Raw genomic sequence first — 15,300 nt, 5'->3', positions numbered from 1 at the left:
GGCATGAGTAGCCAGTTTTTCAAAAGTGCTGAGCACCCAACAGTTCCCACTGAAATTTGAAGCAGTGCACAGGCTTCAGTCCAGCAAAGCACTGAATAAGTTCTTAATTTTAATTGTGTGAGTAGTCCTGTTGATTTCAGTGAGACTATGCACATCCTTAAATACTTTGCTGGATTAGAACCTTCCTGGGACAAATGATCTGGTCGCTGTTAACTTAAATGTGAGTTGGAGCAGGCCCTGCCTTTGCAGGCCCAGCTCCTGCAAAAACTGAAGCCCATACTTAACTTTACACACTTGTGTTGGCCCATTGCCATGTAAGCATGCAGGATCAGTAACACTAATGAACTTGGCTTTCTAGGACAGGAAAAGGTCGGCCATTTAACTTTGCCAACTAACCCCTTTACATTTATGGCTCCCAACCTGAAAAATAAAAGCAAGCAAACAAACAAAAAAATCCAGGAAAGGTGTCTTTTTATAAATGCATTTATTCTTTTTAGAAATCATCTTGAGAAAAATCAGTAAAGCATTACATAAATGACTATATTAAAAGGCTATGTCAGTGTCTCAGTACAGAAGAATAATTACTTTGACAATATTCAATATGTTAGAAAAAACAGACAATATCAACTTACAGCCATTTCACTCCCAAAGCCAAAAATACATCTCAGAGTGCATACTGAAGTTATGTTCATGCTAGAAAGGTGGCCTTTGAGCGCTTTAAAGAGCAGCCATAAATTAAACTTATACAGGTGTTTTCCATCACAAAGTACAATTTCTAAACTAATTCTTTTAGAATAAACACCTCAATAATGCAGAGAACAGTCAAGTCCCTGAGCTGTGCTTTGTGCAGCTCGGGAAAGGGGGTGATGGTGAGGTGGGGAGGGCAAGTATAAGTTGGCTTTAAGCCACCAGCAGGTCCCCACTGTAATGTAGAGCAGCCAAGGATTGCTGGGGTGTAGAGATCTCTCGGCCATGCCCTCTTTCCCCAAACACACTCCCTACACTGGAGATGGTAGTATAGGGCCTCTGATTTTAAGACCTCACCAGAGTCACACAAATCAATCTAAGGATCAGGTCCAAGAGCTGGAATGTCCGTAGTGAAAGATTTTGACAACTGATGTGATTATACAGATAGGCTAGAATAATTTGCCATCCCCATTTATAAATAACCCTCTCTGAATAAGGGCTTCAACTCAATGTGTAATTAAACTTAATGGTTTAACAGCTAGAGTTGAACAGGAATTTTGTTCTGATAGTTTCTCAGCAAAAACAGAATAAAAAGCCTAGTTAGATGTCATCAAAGAGGTCCTCTGGCTCAGCAGTGTTTTTCTGAGTTTCCAGTGATGACACATCTGACGGGTGCTTGCCTGATGCCTTTGATGGGGCAGGATCAAGTCTGGAAATGTAAAGAAAATAAATTTATTTGAAAGAAATTTAGCTACATAATTAAAAAATCAGATACAAACACATGAAGGGAAGTTAATCCTTTAATAGTCTATTCTAAGACTTTTTGTTAAGACTCAGCACAGGATGAATGTATCCTTTGAATGTGTCCTTTGTAAGACATACTAGTAACTTGCTGAGATGTCATTGGCAAAACAAGCCGATGAAATATAATCTTATAATTATTTAATCTCTAATTGCTTTTCTGTTTAATTTGTCATAACACTAAGGACACTGAAAATTACAACTCCATCTGCAGAGCCAACATGAAGAATTTGATAGAGTCAAGAAAGGAAAGAAATATAGAGGCAGCTGTGCAGTATTTATGTCAGTTCCATGATAGGTCTATCGATAGCCATTCCTGCTATCACACAGAACGATGCAGAATTAATTGCTCCCTTCTCATTCCCTAATGTTTGAATTGTGACTGTTGTCCAAAATGTTGGCATTTAGGCATAACTTTTAGTCCCTGACCTTTACTTGTGTGCATTCCATGTTTGAAGTTTTATGTTAGTATACGGGTGATTAGACTTGTGAGCCATGGGTGCATGGACATTTTGCTCATGCACAGGTGGAAGGTACATAGAGCTCTAGCAGAAAATTTAGGATCAGATTCTCATACTCTTACATTATTCTATTCTACATAGCTTCTTATACTGCCCTCATCATCATAGTATCTCATGACCTCTGATTAGCGCATTAAGTGATGTAAGTAACATCTATGGTTCATTCTCTCTCCACCTCTCCCAGGGGGACAATTGTGTGTGCAATGTAATATTTTGTTTTGGCAGTGTTTTTGTTTGTTTGTTTGTTTGTTTTTAAATGTATACAGTATTATGCCTTTATGTTAGAGAAGACAAGCTCAAAGAATTGCACTTTGCATTTGCAATGGAAGGTGGTGAGGTTTGTGAAGGTACTTAGTTGCTGTGGGAGTTTATTCTCAGCCTCAGACAAGCTCCCTGGGAAAGTTCTGTCTTCCGCACAGATGAGTTTTACCCTTATGGTAGAAAGTTCCATTGTGCCTAAGGAGCAGAATTACTGACACAGTCTTCATCCCAGAATTTCAGGAAAACCTTTAGATAAACTGGGCCCAGGTGATAAGGACCAAAATCGTGAATTGAACTCGATATTCCATGGGAAATCAGCATAGAGAGGGAGGACAGGTTTGATGTGCTCATGGTAGCGAATGTTGCTGAGGAGACATGCTGCAGAGTGCTGTACTTGGAGTTTCCTAAGTGCTGGTGGCTTCATGCCCAGCTATACTTTATTGCTGTAGTCAAGACAGGAGGTGACAAATGTGTGTATAACTGAGGCCAGATCATCATCTGCCAGGATGGGATGAAGTCTTCTAGCCAACTGAAGATGGCATAAAGCATTAAATGCTGGTATGTGAGAGCTTAATGTCAGCAAGGAATCGAAGAGCACTCCTAAATTACAGACTGATTTGACCGATTGTGGGTGTGTGATCTTCAACCAAAGGAGACAAATCCATGGCTGTAAGCTCTTCAAAATATTTTCTTTTACCCACCAGCATCACATCTGTCTTACTCAGATTTAGCTACAACCAGCTATTCTTCATCCATGAGCTGACCTCATCCAACCATTAGGTTATCTTGATGGTAGTAGTCTGGTCATATGTGGTGAAGGACAGGCAGAGTTTCAACAGAAGTCAGTGGAACAAATTGTAGAGGAAGGGCACCAGAATCTGGCTTTTAGCCCATAATCTCTGGCAAGCAGGATCAAGCAGGCAGATTTATTCAGATACCAGTTGTTCATTAGCAGTCATCCAATTAGTGTTTTATTCTTCTTTATGTACACTGTGATATTCAAGTTTGCCTGTTGAAAATGCACTGTCTTTTCATCAGTGGGTTGGTTTAAACGATTATACCGCTAACTCCAGTACAGGACTGCACACCTGTTGAGTTTGAATCCCTAGCTATCAACTACCCATATCTACTTTACAAATTAATGTAAAGACTACAAGCTTGAAAATAGGCCTTCAGTGTTAATTTCAGCAATAATTTTATGTTCCATATGTAAAGCTAATTGTTTTAGGCATTAAACATAAAATCAGACTTATAAATCCCTTCCAGAAATCTTTACACTCTGCAACAAAGAAAAGTGACATACATTAGATTAAACAAAATAGATCATGAGATGAAGAACCTGGCTACTGATTAATTTTAAACTTATTGGTGCTGCTGATGCCTCTGTGTTTTTGTAACAGTTAAACTGCTGAAATGATAAGACTGGGTCTGTGAAGCTAAGTTTGTAAACTGAAAGCATTAGCCATACAGAGGAAATACATTTCTTACAAGGAAGTCTCATATGGAAAACTGAATTTTGGCTTTAAAACTATGTGATTCATTATACATTGAGATTATTTGTTAAATGCCTGCAGTATGCTCTGTGCTGGGCACAAAATAAGGACTGGGCCTGCCCCAATCTGACAAAAATGGATATTATAGTGAAGGACAGTCTGCCCAATAACACAATCTAAGGTGTGTAATGCAAAAATCTGAGCAATAACATGGACTGGTTTCTTCTGAAATCAAGCCACGGAGAGATTCTGACAGAGAGCAATTCATCCAGTGCACTGAATGACCCAATAACAACTATGTGGGTGAAATGAGACAATCATTACACTCTCGAATGAGCTCACATAGAAAATTAATAAAAGACAAAAACACCATATCACCTGTGAGTGAACATTTTTCACAAAGTGATCACTCTGTATCTGATCGGTCAGTCCTCGTCCTCAAAGGAAACCTGCACAACACCTTCAAAAGATGAGCCTGGGAGCATAAATTCATAACTTTGCTAGACACAAAAAATAAAGACTTAGAGACACTGGATTTATGGCTTATTACAACAATTTATAATCCACTGACTATCTACTCCCCTACTGCCTTTTTTCTTCCTGCATAGGTGTTAACTAGCCACTTCACCTTGAATGGTCACTTGAAATATTATGTAACTACTGATGCTAAACAATCCGTTCCATATTGTATTTAGCTTTGAGACTCTGAGGACATTTCCCACACCCTAAGAAGAGCTCTGTATCTCGAAGGCTTGTCTCTCTCATGAACAGAAGTTGGTCCAGTGAAAGATATAACCTCACCCAGCTTGACTCTCTGAATATCCTAGGACCAATACGACTATGACAACATTGCCAAGAGCAACTAAATCAAATTTCAGTATAGTCCTGGATTTATGCAGGGATTAGGGACTATATTTACAACCTTAGGCAATTGGGGACCCTTATGTTTACATGGAGTCCCACTGAAGTCATTGGGTCCTGCATTAGGCACAGGAGTTCTCCTGTGTGGTGACGATTGCCGGACCTGGGCCTTAATTTTCCCAAGTTTCAAAGAGAGTGCGTGCCTGTTGGATCACTTATTGAAGACTTGCCTTTTGGGAAACTTAAACTCCATTAATGCAGCTGGAAAACTGCTAACTCAATGAGATAATTTCATATTTCCTGACATTAAATTCAAACAGGAGGCCAGATCTGCAGAAGGTGTAAATCAGCAGAGCTCTCTTAAAGTCCCTGGAGCTCTGCTGATTTACACCAGCTGAGGTTTGAACCCACAATTTGGAAGAAACTAGTTGAATTACTGGATATTTCTTTCCACAGCTGAGGATGAGCCCCAAGAAAGAGAAGATACAGATGCACTACAATACTTGACACACTAGTGCAGCACTGCATAGCAGGGTGGTACAATGGCATTGTATAACCTGGTGATAAAAGTATTTCCTTCTATGCAATGAGATTCAATACATGCCATTTATTTCAAGTGACTTAACTATTTCTTTGTTCACACAGACCCCCACAGGAGATCCCTGCAACACAATTCCTGATGGAGCATGCAGCCAATTCCATTTTGTAAGATCTCTGAAGGGGGCTGAAACAGAAAAACATTTTTTGTGTGACTGCTCCATTACTAAAAAGAGCTTTCCAGTGGCAAAGGATTAAATATTTTTACTTGCACTGGAATAAAATCAGGTCAAAGGCAGCCAAATTGGCACAACTGCCAATCTTAACATACCATTTGCATATGCTGGGAACATGCAAAGTATTTGTATTTAGCCATGTTGGTTTATCCACCACCAGGGTATGTTGACACTTCTATTGATGGTTTTGTTCTGGCTTCTAACATGGGATTTGAAGCAATAAATATTGCAGTAAATTAATATTTTAAAACTTTTTCCAAAAAAATTAAATCAATTTTGGAGATGTACTTGTGTCCTTGAATCCTGATGTTCTCAGCTTTTCCTTAGGTTATTGTCTTAACTACTTAATGTCAAAAGGTGACATTTTGCTAAGAGAGGAGATGTCTTCCCCAGTCCTCAAGATGTGGGGTTGCATCTCAGACTGGGGCTGAAATCTTCAATTTCAAAGGTTTGGGGATGCCTTTTCTTTGTATGTGTGTGATGATTCATGACAGTTTTGCATAACATTTTATTTTTTATTGATTGACAAAGAATGGCCTATTAAGGCATAAGAAATTAATAATATTAGAGGAAAATCTGATTTAATATATACTTTCTTTGGAGTCATCATAAAAAGTAGGTGGCAGTAGTAGCCCACAAACAGAAAATTAGTATTCATTTTAATATTCAAGTTTAGACAAAGGTATGAAATCTCAAACAGCCACATTGTAAATGTAAATATAGCCACATTGCATCTAACAGAATAAAAGACAGGAGCAAAATTTGTGTTACAGAGGCAACATTTAGTGCCAAGAGGCAAACTGATTCTTTGATTGATCAACAGGTTCGTGTCTTATTGGTATTAATGGTGGCCTCATAGATGGTCCCCTCTGGGAAAAACTGTCATTACTAAGGAAGGAGCATTAGGAAAGGAGTTTAGAGTAAAGGCATAGGAGAAAGCTGCCCAGCCCTTGTGGCTATGTCTGAGATCCTCAGCCTACAATGACAGAATCTCCCCTTAGTGTAAGTTCTTAGTTAAAGAAAACAGAAGCATCGTATTGATTGCCTGGGGCTATTCACCAAACAGAGAGAAATGCAAAAGTGACAAGGAAAGAAAGACAATGAAGGGAGGTGAAAACATCTTACATAAATACATGCATCTACAGTGCTATTCATAGGACATTTTTTTTCCCATAGCTGAATTCAAAAGTATAAAGTAGATAAAGTGGAGTTCACATGTGACTTAAATATGATCAGCTGTTCTCCCTGGTATAGGTTCCAATGATTATAAGGTATAAGTCAGTCATTACAATTTTTTATTTTTTTTTTAAAGAAAAACCTCTCGAGAACCCAGTTTAGGTTTTGGCAGCACTAATGATTTCAGCACACTTCCAAGCAGTCATTTTCCAGATTTTGTCTGTTCTGGCATTTGGTCCTGGAAGGAGAGTGTAAACTAAGCCATAAATTTCCAATTGACCTTATAAAGTGAGAAACCCTCTCCTGGAGTCCTGAGAAGCTTACTCGTTGAAACCAGCAGCCCCAGAAATTACCGCTGATGAGCTCTCCCCGCAACATGTGTCAGTAAAGAACCTGAACATTAATTCTACGGAGTTCAGTAGTCTTGGATGTAATTTCATCGGCTCAGGGAAAGGATGAACGAACAAGTTGAAAAAAAGCCCCTTTCTGGAAACTGTAGAATGATTAATGTGTTAGTTAAGTCATATGACATTTAAGTTTTAAATAAGATGTTAAAAGCCAAATAATTGATTTCTGCTTAACTTTTACTATGAAAAAGAAGCAAAAAAGTGTATTTGGGGTATAGAAAACATACTAATATGTTTCATTTAAACGTGGACTATCTCTAATTCAATGCAACTTTAAAATGACATTTTAAATGCTTGACTTAGCTTTCCTTTCATTCACACCAGTGTAAATCAGGAGTAATTCCACTGAGATATACTAGTGTTAGCAGAGAATAGCCCCTATATCTAGCTACCTTAGCATTTGTAACACATCCATCGCTAAAAGAAAAGGAGTACTTGTGGCACCTTAGGGACTAACCAATTTATTTGAGCATGAGCTTTCGTGAGCTACAGCTCACTTCATCGGATTTTCTTTGGTTAGTCTCTAAGGTGCCACAAGTACTCCTTTTCTTTTTGCGAATACAGACCAACATGGCTGTTACTCTGAAACATCCATCACTGTAACATCTTGTCAACTGCTGGAAATGGCCCACCTTGATTATCACTACAAAAGGTTCCCCCTCCCCCCCACCCCCTGCTGGTAATAGCTCACCTTAAGTGATCACTCTCGTTACAGTGTGTATGGTAACACCCCTTGTTTCATGTTCTCTATGTATATAAATCTCCCCACTGTATTTTCCACTGAACGCATCCGATGAAGTGAGCTGTAGTTCAAGAAAGCTTATGCTCAAATAAATTTGTTAGTCTCTGAGGTGCCACATGTACTCCTTTTCTTTTTGTAACATCAAGGTGACAGGTTTCAGAGTAGCAGCCGTGTTAGTCTGTATTCACAAAAAGAAAAGGAGGACTTGTGGCACCTTGGAGACTAACAAATTTATTTGAGCATAAGCTTTCATGAGCTACAGCTCACTTCATCGGATTTTCTTTTTTCATCAAGGTGACAGTAACTCTTAGTAGAGACAAATCACTGGCAAATTTAATTTAAACTGCAGGTATGTGTGTCCACTATAACCAGTTTTTTCCCCAATGGACAAGCCAAATATTGTGGGCTCACTGAGCACCAGGGTTCAGATTGTGTCCAATTCCAATACAACTACACAGGTGAGAGTTCTCCACACCGCCAGCACACCACCCAGCAGAGCTGCGATGGCATGGGAAAGTGGAGAGGAGTATGCTTTACTCAAGAAATGGCTACAGCAAAATACTCCCACCCCAAAGAATTATCCATCTCCCTCCAGGAGCACTTCCTGGGGGGAGTGCATCTGCATGTCACCCCATACTTCGTGCACTGAGAAAATATTCCATGTAGTCCCAGCTAAGGTCAGCAGAACAGATTATTATGAACTTGTTGAATTACATGGTTAATGAACAATATATTCAAGGCAGAAACCACAAACCTAATGTTCAGACAGGGAATCAATATCTCTTAATCAGCCTCAACCTTTGGCTGCAAGCCAGACTGTACCTGCATTCATCATAACCACTATGGAGAGTATGATAAATCTGGAAGTTTCCCAACAAAAAAAAACCTAAGGCAAGCCCTTGCACGAGCCACTCTTTGTTCCATGAAATGGTAAACTATCAGGAGCTACATTTAAATTATGCACGTAGAATGAACTTTCTATAACTATCCTTGTAAAGGGGGCAGGATGAGTTGGGAATCACTTCAAAATGATGAAAACAGATTTACTGGTTGCTGTAACAGCTAACTGGCACATCCATTACACTAATATGACATTCATATACCTCTTAATTCTTGTCAAGATGGGTTCATACAACATTAATAAGAAGCTATTTCATAATTTAATCTGAAAACATTATAAATGTGTTAAGAACCCTACGAACTCTATACACAAGATTTATTAATTGCTGTTTAGACAACACTTCACCTAAAAGAACAACAATGTCAATGCTTTTTAAAAAGACCGGATCTTGCTTGATGGCAAGATTCCCAATGACTTCACTGGTCCTTACTCAGTATAAACTACAAATTAATAAATATCCAGGGGGTAAAATAAACATAGTGATGGATCTTTTATCTGATCAAACACACTTATGATTCCTTACTAATAAATGCTTGCTTTAAAAACTAAGCAATAGATGTAACAAATAAAAAGCTGAAATCATGTTTGTTTGAGACAAGTAGCATACATTTCTGTGGCTCATTTCTACTTAAAATCCTTTTTACTTAAATAAACTAGACCACACACCTAGTTTGAGAAATATTTTTGTAGCCACTGTCTTCAGAGGAAAAAATTAAGAATCCAATTCCTAAGTCATAACCACAAAAGTATACGCTGCAGGAAAATTGTAGTTTTCTTAGGAATTAAGAGCTTTTATAAAACCAGTGAATTACAAATGCATCAGTTTAAATTTTAAAAGTCATTTTATATGATTGGTCCTGTAGTTGGTTTCATCACATTTACATTTATATACTAATAGTAAAGGCCAAATTCTGGCCTAAGATTCCTCCGTGACGCAGAGAAGGAGCTGTTCAGCCTGGCCAGACATAGCACCTGGAAATCCTGAGATGGGGCAGACACAATCCCCTTGAGCAACTGTGTAGCTTCTATGCACTGCTCAAATATTTGCCTTGCTCAAGGGCAGAGTGTATGACCCTGCCTCACTGGGTACTGAGAGGTGATGCCAGGGAAACTATGAACAGACACAATACTGGTTGGTAGATTTCTGTCTGGCCAATTCACAATCAGCCGTGGAGATGCTTAAAAGGTCCACATGGCCCAAAGATGAAGCTTTTAGCTGAGAACCAGGAAGCACATGCAGGATCTCAAAGGTAAAGAACCGAGGCCAGTTTGAGGAGGATAGAGGAAACGGCAAATTTCAGCACCCTGGTGGGGGTTACTGCAGCAGCAGCCTTCATGCTTCCAGAGCAGTGAAAAAGGGGCAGGATACACAGGCAAAAGGGGCAGGATACACAGGCACTGCTGTTCAGTAGTGGACAGGGACCACATTTATAGGAGACCTCCAGTCCCTCCAAGCCAATCCAGAACATGCACAGATCCACTCCATAACCCTCGCAGAGCAAGCTCAGTTGTCCCCAGAAAGGTCAGTGTGGTGTGTTATTGAATTGTGCGGCAGTGGAAAGCTAGCTAATCCCTGCTACTGAATAGATCAGTACCTGGATTTGGTACTGAAGTATCCTTTACTGTAGGTATTTAATGCCTCATTATCACAGTTCAGCTCCTTACTGGCACAGATAACTTCAGACTGAAATTAATTACTGTTTTGCTGCTGAAATGTCATTATTCACATGGGGCTAGGCCATGACATTTAAGGCACAGGCCTCTGAAGAGACAAAATAGAGCTGAAGTGCCCCAGGACTGTGACTGAGTCCGCCTCCATGCGCACTGAGGGTGGCCAGTCTGTTCCATAGTGGTGGATGAAATAGTTGCTGCCCTCATTGTGCCAGCCCTACTCCACAGGATAGGGCCATGACCAAGCCTCTTGCCCACCCCTGATTTTGGTGTCACGATCTGGGGGGAAACAGGAGTCCCTGCACTCCCCAGAGCACAGCGAGAGTCGGGAACAGCCCATGCCCAGCTGTGTGTGGTGAAGGGAAGGTTCACTCCATGCCTATCCACTCCCATACACCTTCTCAGTGATCACTCACTATCAGGCCCATGTTGTGCACTGCCCAATGTCAACACAACCGGGGGTCATGAGCACTAACCCACCCCACAGGAAAAGTTTTAAAATACATTCTGGTTTTCATTGGGTCTTGAAAACACAGAATACACAGATGGCAGCTACCGCAGTGAAATCATGCCCAGTACAATCAGAGAAATAAAGCTCCCAAAGCTGCAGGAAATCCAGTAATAGGACTAGTTTTGAAATCTAGCCTTGAAACTGCATTTCGGCTTCCATGCCTCAACCTTTTCTACTTTAGTTTGTGCTATTGAATCCCTAACTCAGGAAAGCATTTAAGCACATGTTTAAATCCCATTGACTTCCATGGGAGCTAAGCACATGCTTAAAGTTACACATGTGCTTAAATGCCTTCTTGGATCGAAGCCTTAGACTCTAACTCTTTGGATAGAAATCATGTCTTCACACTTTCCTCTACAGTACTTAACCTACAGTACTGGAGGAGGGATAGCTCAGTGGTTTGAGCATTGGTCTGCTAAACCCAGCGTTGTGAGTTAAATCCTTGAGGGGGCCATTTAGGGATCTGGGGCAAAAATTGTGGATTGGTCCTGCTTTGAACAGGAGGTTGGACTAGATGACCTTCTGAGGTCCCTTCCAATCCTGATAGTCTATGATTGAATACTTTATAAATAATAATTTAAAAAATAAAAATAAATTCCCTTTTAAGAGCAGAGGACCAGTGTTTCTCTGATGTAAGGTCACCTAGTACTGACAGAACAGGGTATCCCTATATCTATTACAAAGTAATGGGTGGCTCAAAATACACCTGCTGTCAGAAGGATGTAAACCCACAAGCTCCTTTAAAAAACAGAATCAAAAGAAAAAAAAGCCACTTTATACACACACAACTGGCATCTGTCCGAAACCTGTTCCTAGGTTAAATAAACCTGCTCATAAGGTTTGAATTAAGAACATAAGAATGGCGATAGTAGTCAGACCAATGGCCCATCAAACCCAGTGGTCTCAGGTGGCGATTTAATGGGTCTGGGGCTCCAGCCGCTGCTACCGCAGTGGAGCCGAGAGCCTTTTAAATCACTGATGGCTCTGGCAGTGGGGTTCCAGTGGCAATTGAAATGGCCCGGGGCTCTGCTGCGGGTAGCGGCGGACGGGAGCACCTGGCCCTTTAAATGACCGCTGGAGCCCTCTGCTGCCGCTGCTACCCCAGGGCTCCGGTAGCGGGGCTCTGGCGGTGATTTAAAGGGCCCAGAGCTCCACTGTGGCAGTGGCAGCTGGAGCCCAGGGCCCTTTAAATGGCTCCTGAGCCCTGGGGCTCCCAGCTGCCTCCACAGCTGGTAGCTCTGATGGTGATTTAAAGGGCCTGGGGCTCCCAGCCGCCTCTACTGCAGCCAGAGCCCCGGGTCCTTTAAATCTTGATTTAAGGGCCCCGGGGTTCTAAAGGCCCCGCCTCTTCCGGTCGAGGCCCCACCCCTTCTGGTCGAGGCCCCGCCCCCTGCTCCAGACTTGGGGGCCTCAGTACGGTTAAGTCCTTTAAGTTACTTCACCCCTGCCAATGTGATTTATAAACACATTTTTCACCAACACCATTCACCTGGATGCAGAAAGCAGCAGTGCATTCTTAATAAACCTGGAAGCTATTTAACCTGGGAGCAGAACTGATATAACATACAGTAGTTATATATTTTTACTGGGTCTGAATTCCACCTAGAGTTCTTTTGGCATCCAACAGAATTGTACTTCATCTCTCCCCACTCAAACTCACCCATGCTCTTCCTGCCCTATCTTCAGCTACAGAAATAATTTTTTCAATAGTGGGGAAATCAGACCTTTGATTAATCCTGAAATATGTATGATCATTCCTAGGGAGACTGATATCCTTATGTAAATTTCAGAAGTGAAATGTGATAAAATGGAGCACTGGGAGGGAGAGGAGGGTCAACATCCCACATTCCCCCCCCCACCCGAAAAATAAATTACATCCATGGAAAAAATGTAAAATAGATACAAAGCAGCCAGTGGGTGGTGGATAGGAGAATGGAGTAAATAGCTGCTATAATAAGAGGGTGGCTTTTCATCTTCATCACAGTGCCACCTTTTCTTGACATGCCACCTAAGCCAGGGGTAGGAAGAGAGAAGGATAGGAGCAATTTCTACCAGCTCTGCATCAGTTCAGAAATCTCTTCCACCTTTTACATCAGCTGCCAATGGATCATGTCCCCTTCATGCTGCTCAGGTGGTGCAAAGGGGATGGAAGTGGGGTTGAGAATCTAGCTGAGTGTATTTAACCTGTTAATTGCCATAAAGCATTCTTCTTAGAACCTTCTTGTTCTTTGCACTTTTGACACTTTGCAAGGTGTTCCAACGTCTTTCCCTTTAAAAAGTAGACATACTAAAATGCCCATTAGATGGAGGAAGGGACTCACCACAAAGGATTTTCATTTATTTGCATATGGAAAAGCAACTCTCTGGAGTTCCCAGTGCTATACAACAATTATTTGAAAGACATACTATTCCACAGGTCAAAAGGACCACACAAAAAAGACCTCCATTCTCTTCAGAATGATCCACTTCTCTCACTCCAAAACTCTAATTGGCCCTCAGGCCAGTCTTGTTCCCTGTGCTTGCAGCAGGGAAGACAGCTCAAAATCACCAATGACCATTTAACAGAAAAGTTTAACAAAAGACCAAAGAGCTGGGTCATTACTGTTTGGAAGGAGGCTGCAAAGAGTGCTGGACCCTAGGAATTTTAGAAAGGATTGTACCATCTCCATAAACAACAAAACCTCAACTAACCAGGACCATTGTACTTCTTTCATGAATTTCACATAATATATAACAGATTTTTCCCAACTAGCTTCTCAATTACTTCTTTGTAGATGGTCCAAATTCAGAATAAGATTCATTAGCTCTCTCTCTTTCACACACACACACACACACACACACACACACACACACACACACTTCTTTTCAGTACAGGTATTTCCCCAAAACCTTTATTTATACAGATAGAACGTTAGATGCTCAAGTGGTGTAAATCAACATAGCCCAATTGATTACAATGCAGTTATGCCAGCTAAGGATCTGTCCCAAAAGATCAAATGGAGGGAACTACAGCATGGGAGCTGGCCAAAACCACCTCAGACTCCATGCTGGCCCTCCGAGATTCTGATGTTTTTACATAGAGTCAACTCTTAGAAGAGGGACAACTTCAGCTTCCAAAGGGTGAGCCATAAACCTTGCTAATGCACATTTTCTAATCCATTTGTAAATAAAATAATTCTGTAATTATACAGAAGCAATAGCCAATGAAAGTATATATTGTGTAAGATTATCTTTAAAGGCTTCAAGGAAATTAAAGTTTAAGAGCCCTAAAAATATCTCTGAAAATCCTTTTATGTCATTGCTTAAAGTAATGTTTCCCAAACTTGGAACACCGCTTGTGCAGGGAAAGCCCCTGGCGGGCCCGGCCGGTTTGTTTACCTGCCACGTCCGCAGGTTTGGCCGATTGCAGCTCCCACTGGCCGCGGTTCGCTGTGCACAGCCAATGGTGGTTGCGGGAAGTGGTGCGGGCCGAAGGACATACTGGCCGCCACTTCCCACAGCCCCCATTGGCTGGGCACAGCGAACTGTGGCCAGTGGGAGCTGTGATTGGCCAAACCTGCAGACACGGCAGTTAAACAAACTGTCCGGGCCTGCCAGGGGCTTTCTCTGAACAAGCAGGGTCCCAAGTTTGGGAAACACTGGCTTAAAGCATCCTGGATTGAAATTTTGGGCATACTGCAGAAATATATCTACATAGAGTAATTGATTTTACAAGACATGAGTTGATATGTGTTGCATGCTGGATGACTGCAATAAACTTTATTTTTTAATTATGAATGTTCCTATTATTGATTTTTTCTGTGAATTTAGTGTTCATAAATAGCGCTGGATTGATGGGCCTCAGAGCTAGACTGCAGAGAGAATGGATGCCACAGATGGCAGTAGCTGAAGCTTCTTCAAACTGCAGTGCCAATGTGCATCAATCCTGATTTGGAGAAGTCACAGTACAGATGAGCGGGCAGTTTGGTTTCCATGCCCATTCAGTGTTTGATGTCTCTCTTGTGTTCCAAGATTCAGATATCTGTCACACTTATTTTACACAGGACACCAAACAAACTTCAGTGATTTTGGTCACCGTGACCTCATCCAGATTCAAATTGGTGACCTAGTAGGAAATAGGTAGTGAAAGGAGATCACTTCTCAGGTCAATACGGAATCAAAGCAACAGTACAAAATCACTCCAACACAAAATTAAGGTTGTTTTCCTTACAAAATCTTCCTGGGTCTATGTGTTGAATCAGACTCTGATCTCAGTTATGAAACATCAGTGTAAATCTGGATAGCTTCCCTGAAGTTCACCTGTACTAATTTGATATTAAAATGACAGTTCAAACCACTAACAGCAAAAGTAGTATCGATCTTTCGGAGTCTTTAGCTCCTTGGTGATCTGTAACTGCAGTGCAGGATTACTTACTGCCAAACATGGACTGACTTTCCTTTTTGCAAGCTTCAGCATGGTGTTCTAAAGGACGTTTTGTCTGTACAAGCACGTTAA

At 41.1% G+C, this 15,300-nt stretch overlaps 1 protein-coding gene across 9 annotated transcripts in view; it reads right to left on the bottom strand.

The window, feature by feature from the left end:
• Positions 1 to 487: 487 nt before the first annotated feature.
• Positions 488 to 15,300, bottom strand: part of XRCC4 (X-ray repair cross complementing 4) — a 297,844-nt gene continuing 283,031 nt past the window's right edge. For 3 of the 9 annotated variants that reach the window (XM_073344413.2, XM_078852793.1, XM_073344412.2), the window contains one exon: positions 488 to 1,396. In XM_073344413.2, coding sequence (XP_073200514.1) covers positions 1,288 to 1,396 — 109 coding nt within the window. In that variant the 3' untranslated portion in view covers positions 488 to 1,287. Of the gene's footprint in view, positions 1,397 to 4,141; positions 4,264 to 15,300 lie in introns of all 9 variants that reach the window. The other 6 variants (XM_073344408.2, XM_073344405.1, XM_073344406.2 and 3 more) reach the window with 4 other exon arrangements.

Source organism: Lepidochelys kempii, chromosome 5 (genome assembly GCF_965140285.1).
Source record: "Lepidochelys kempii isolate rLepKem1 chromosome 5, rLepKem1.hap1, whole genome shotgun sequence".
NCBI classification, from domain to species: Eukaryota; Metazoa; Chordata; order Testudines; family Cheloniidae; genus Lepidochelys; species Lepidochelys kempii.
Note: the sequence above shows the minus strand (reverse complement) of the source record. Positions and strands in the feature narration are given on the sequence as shown.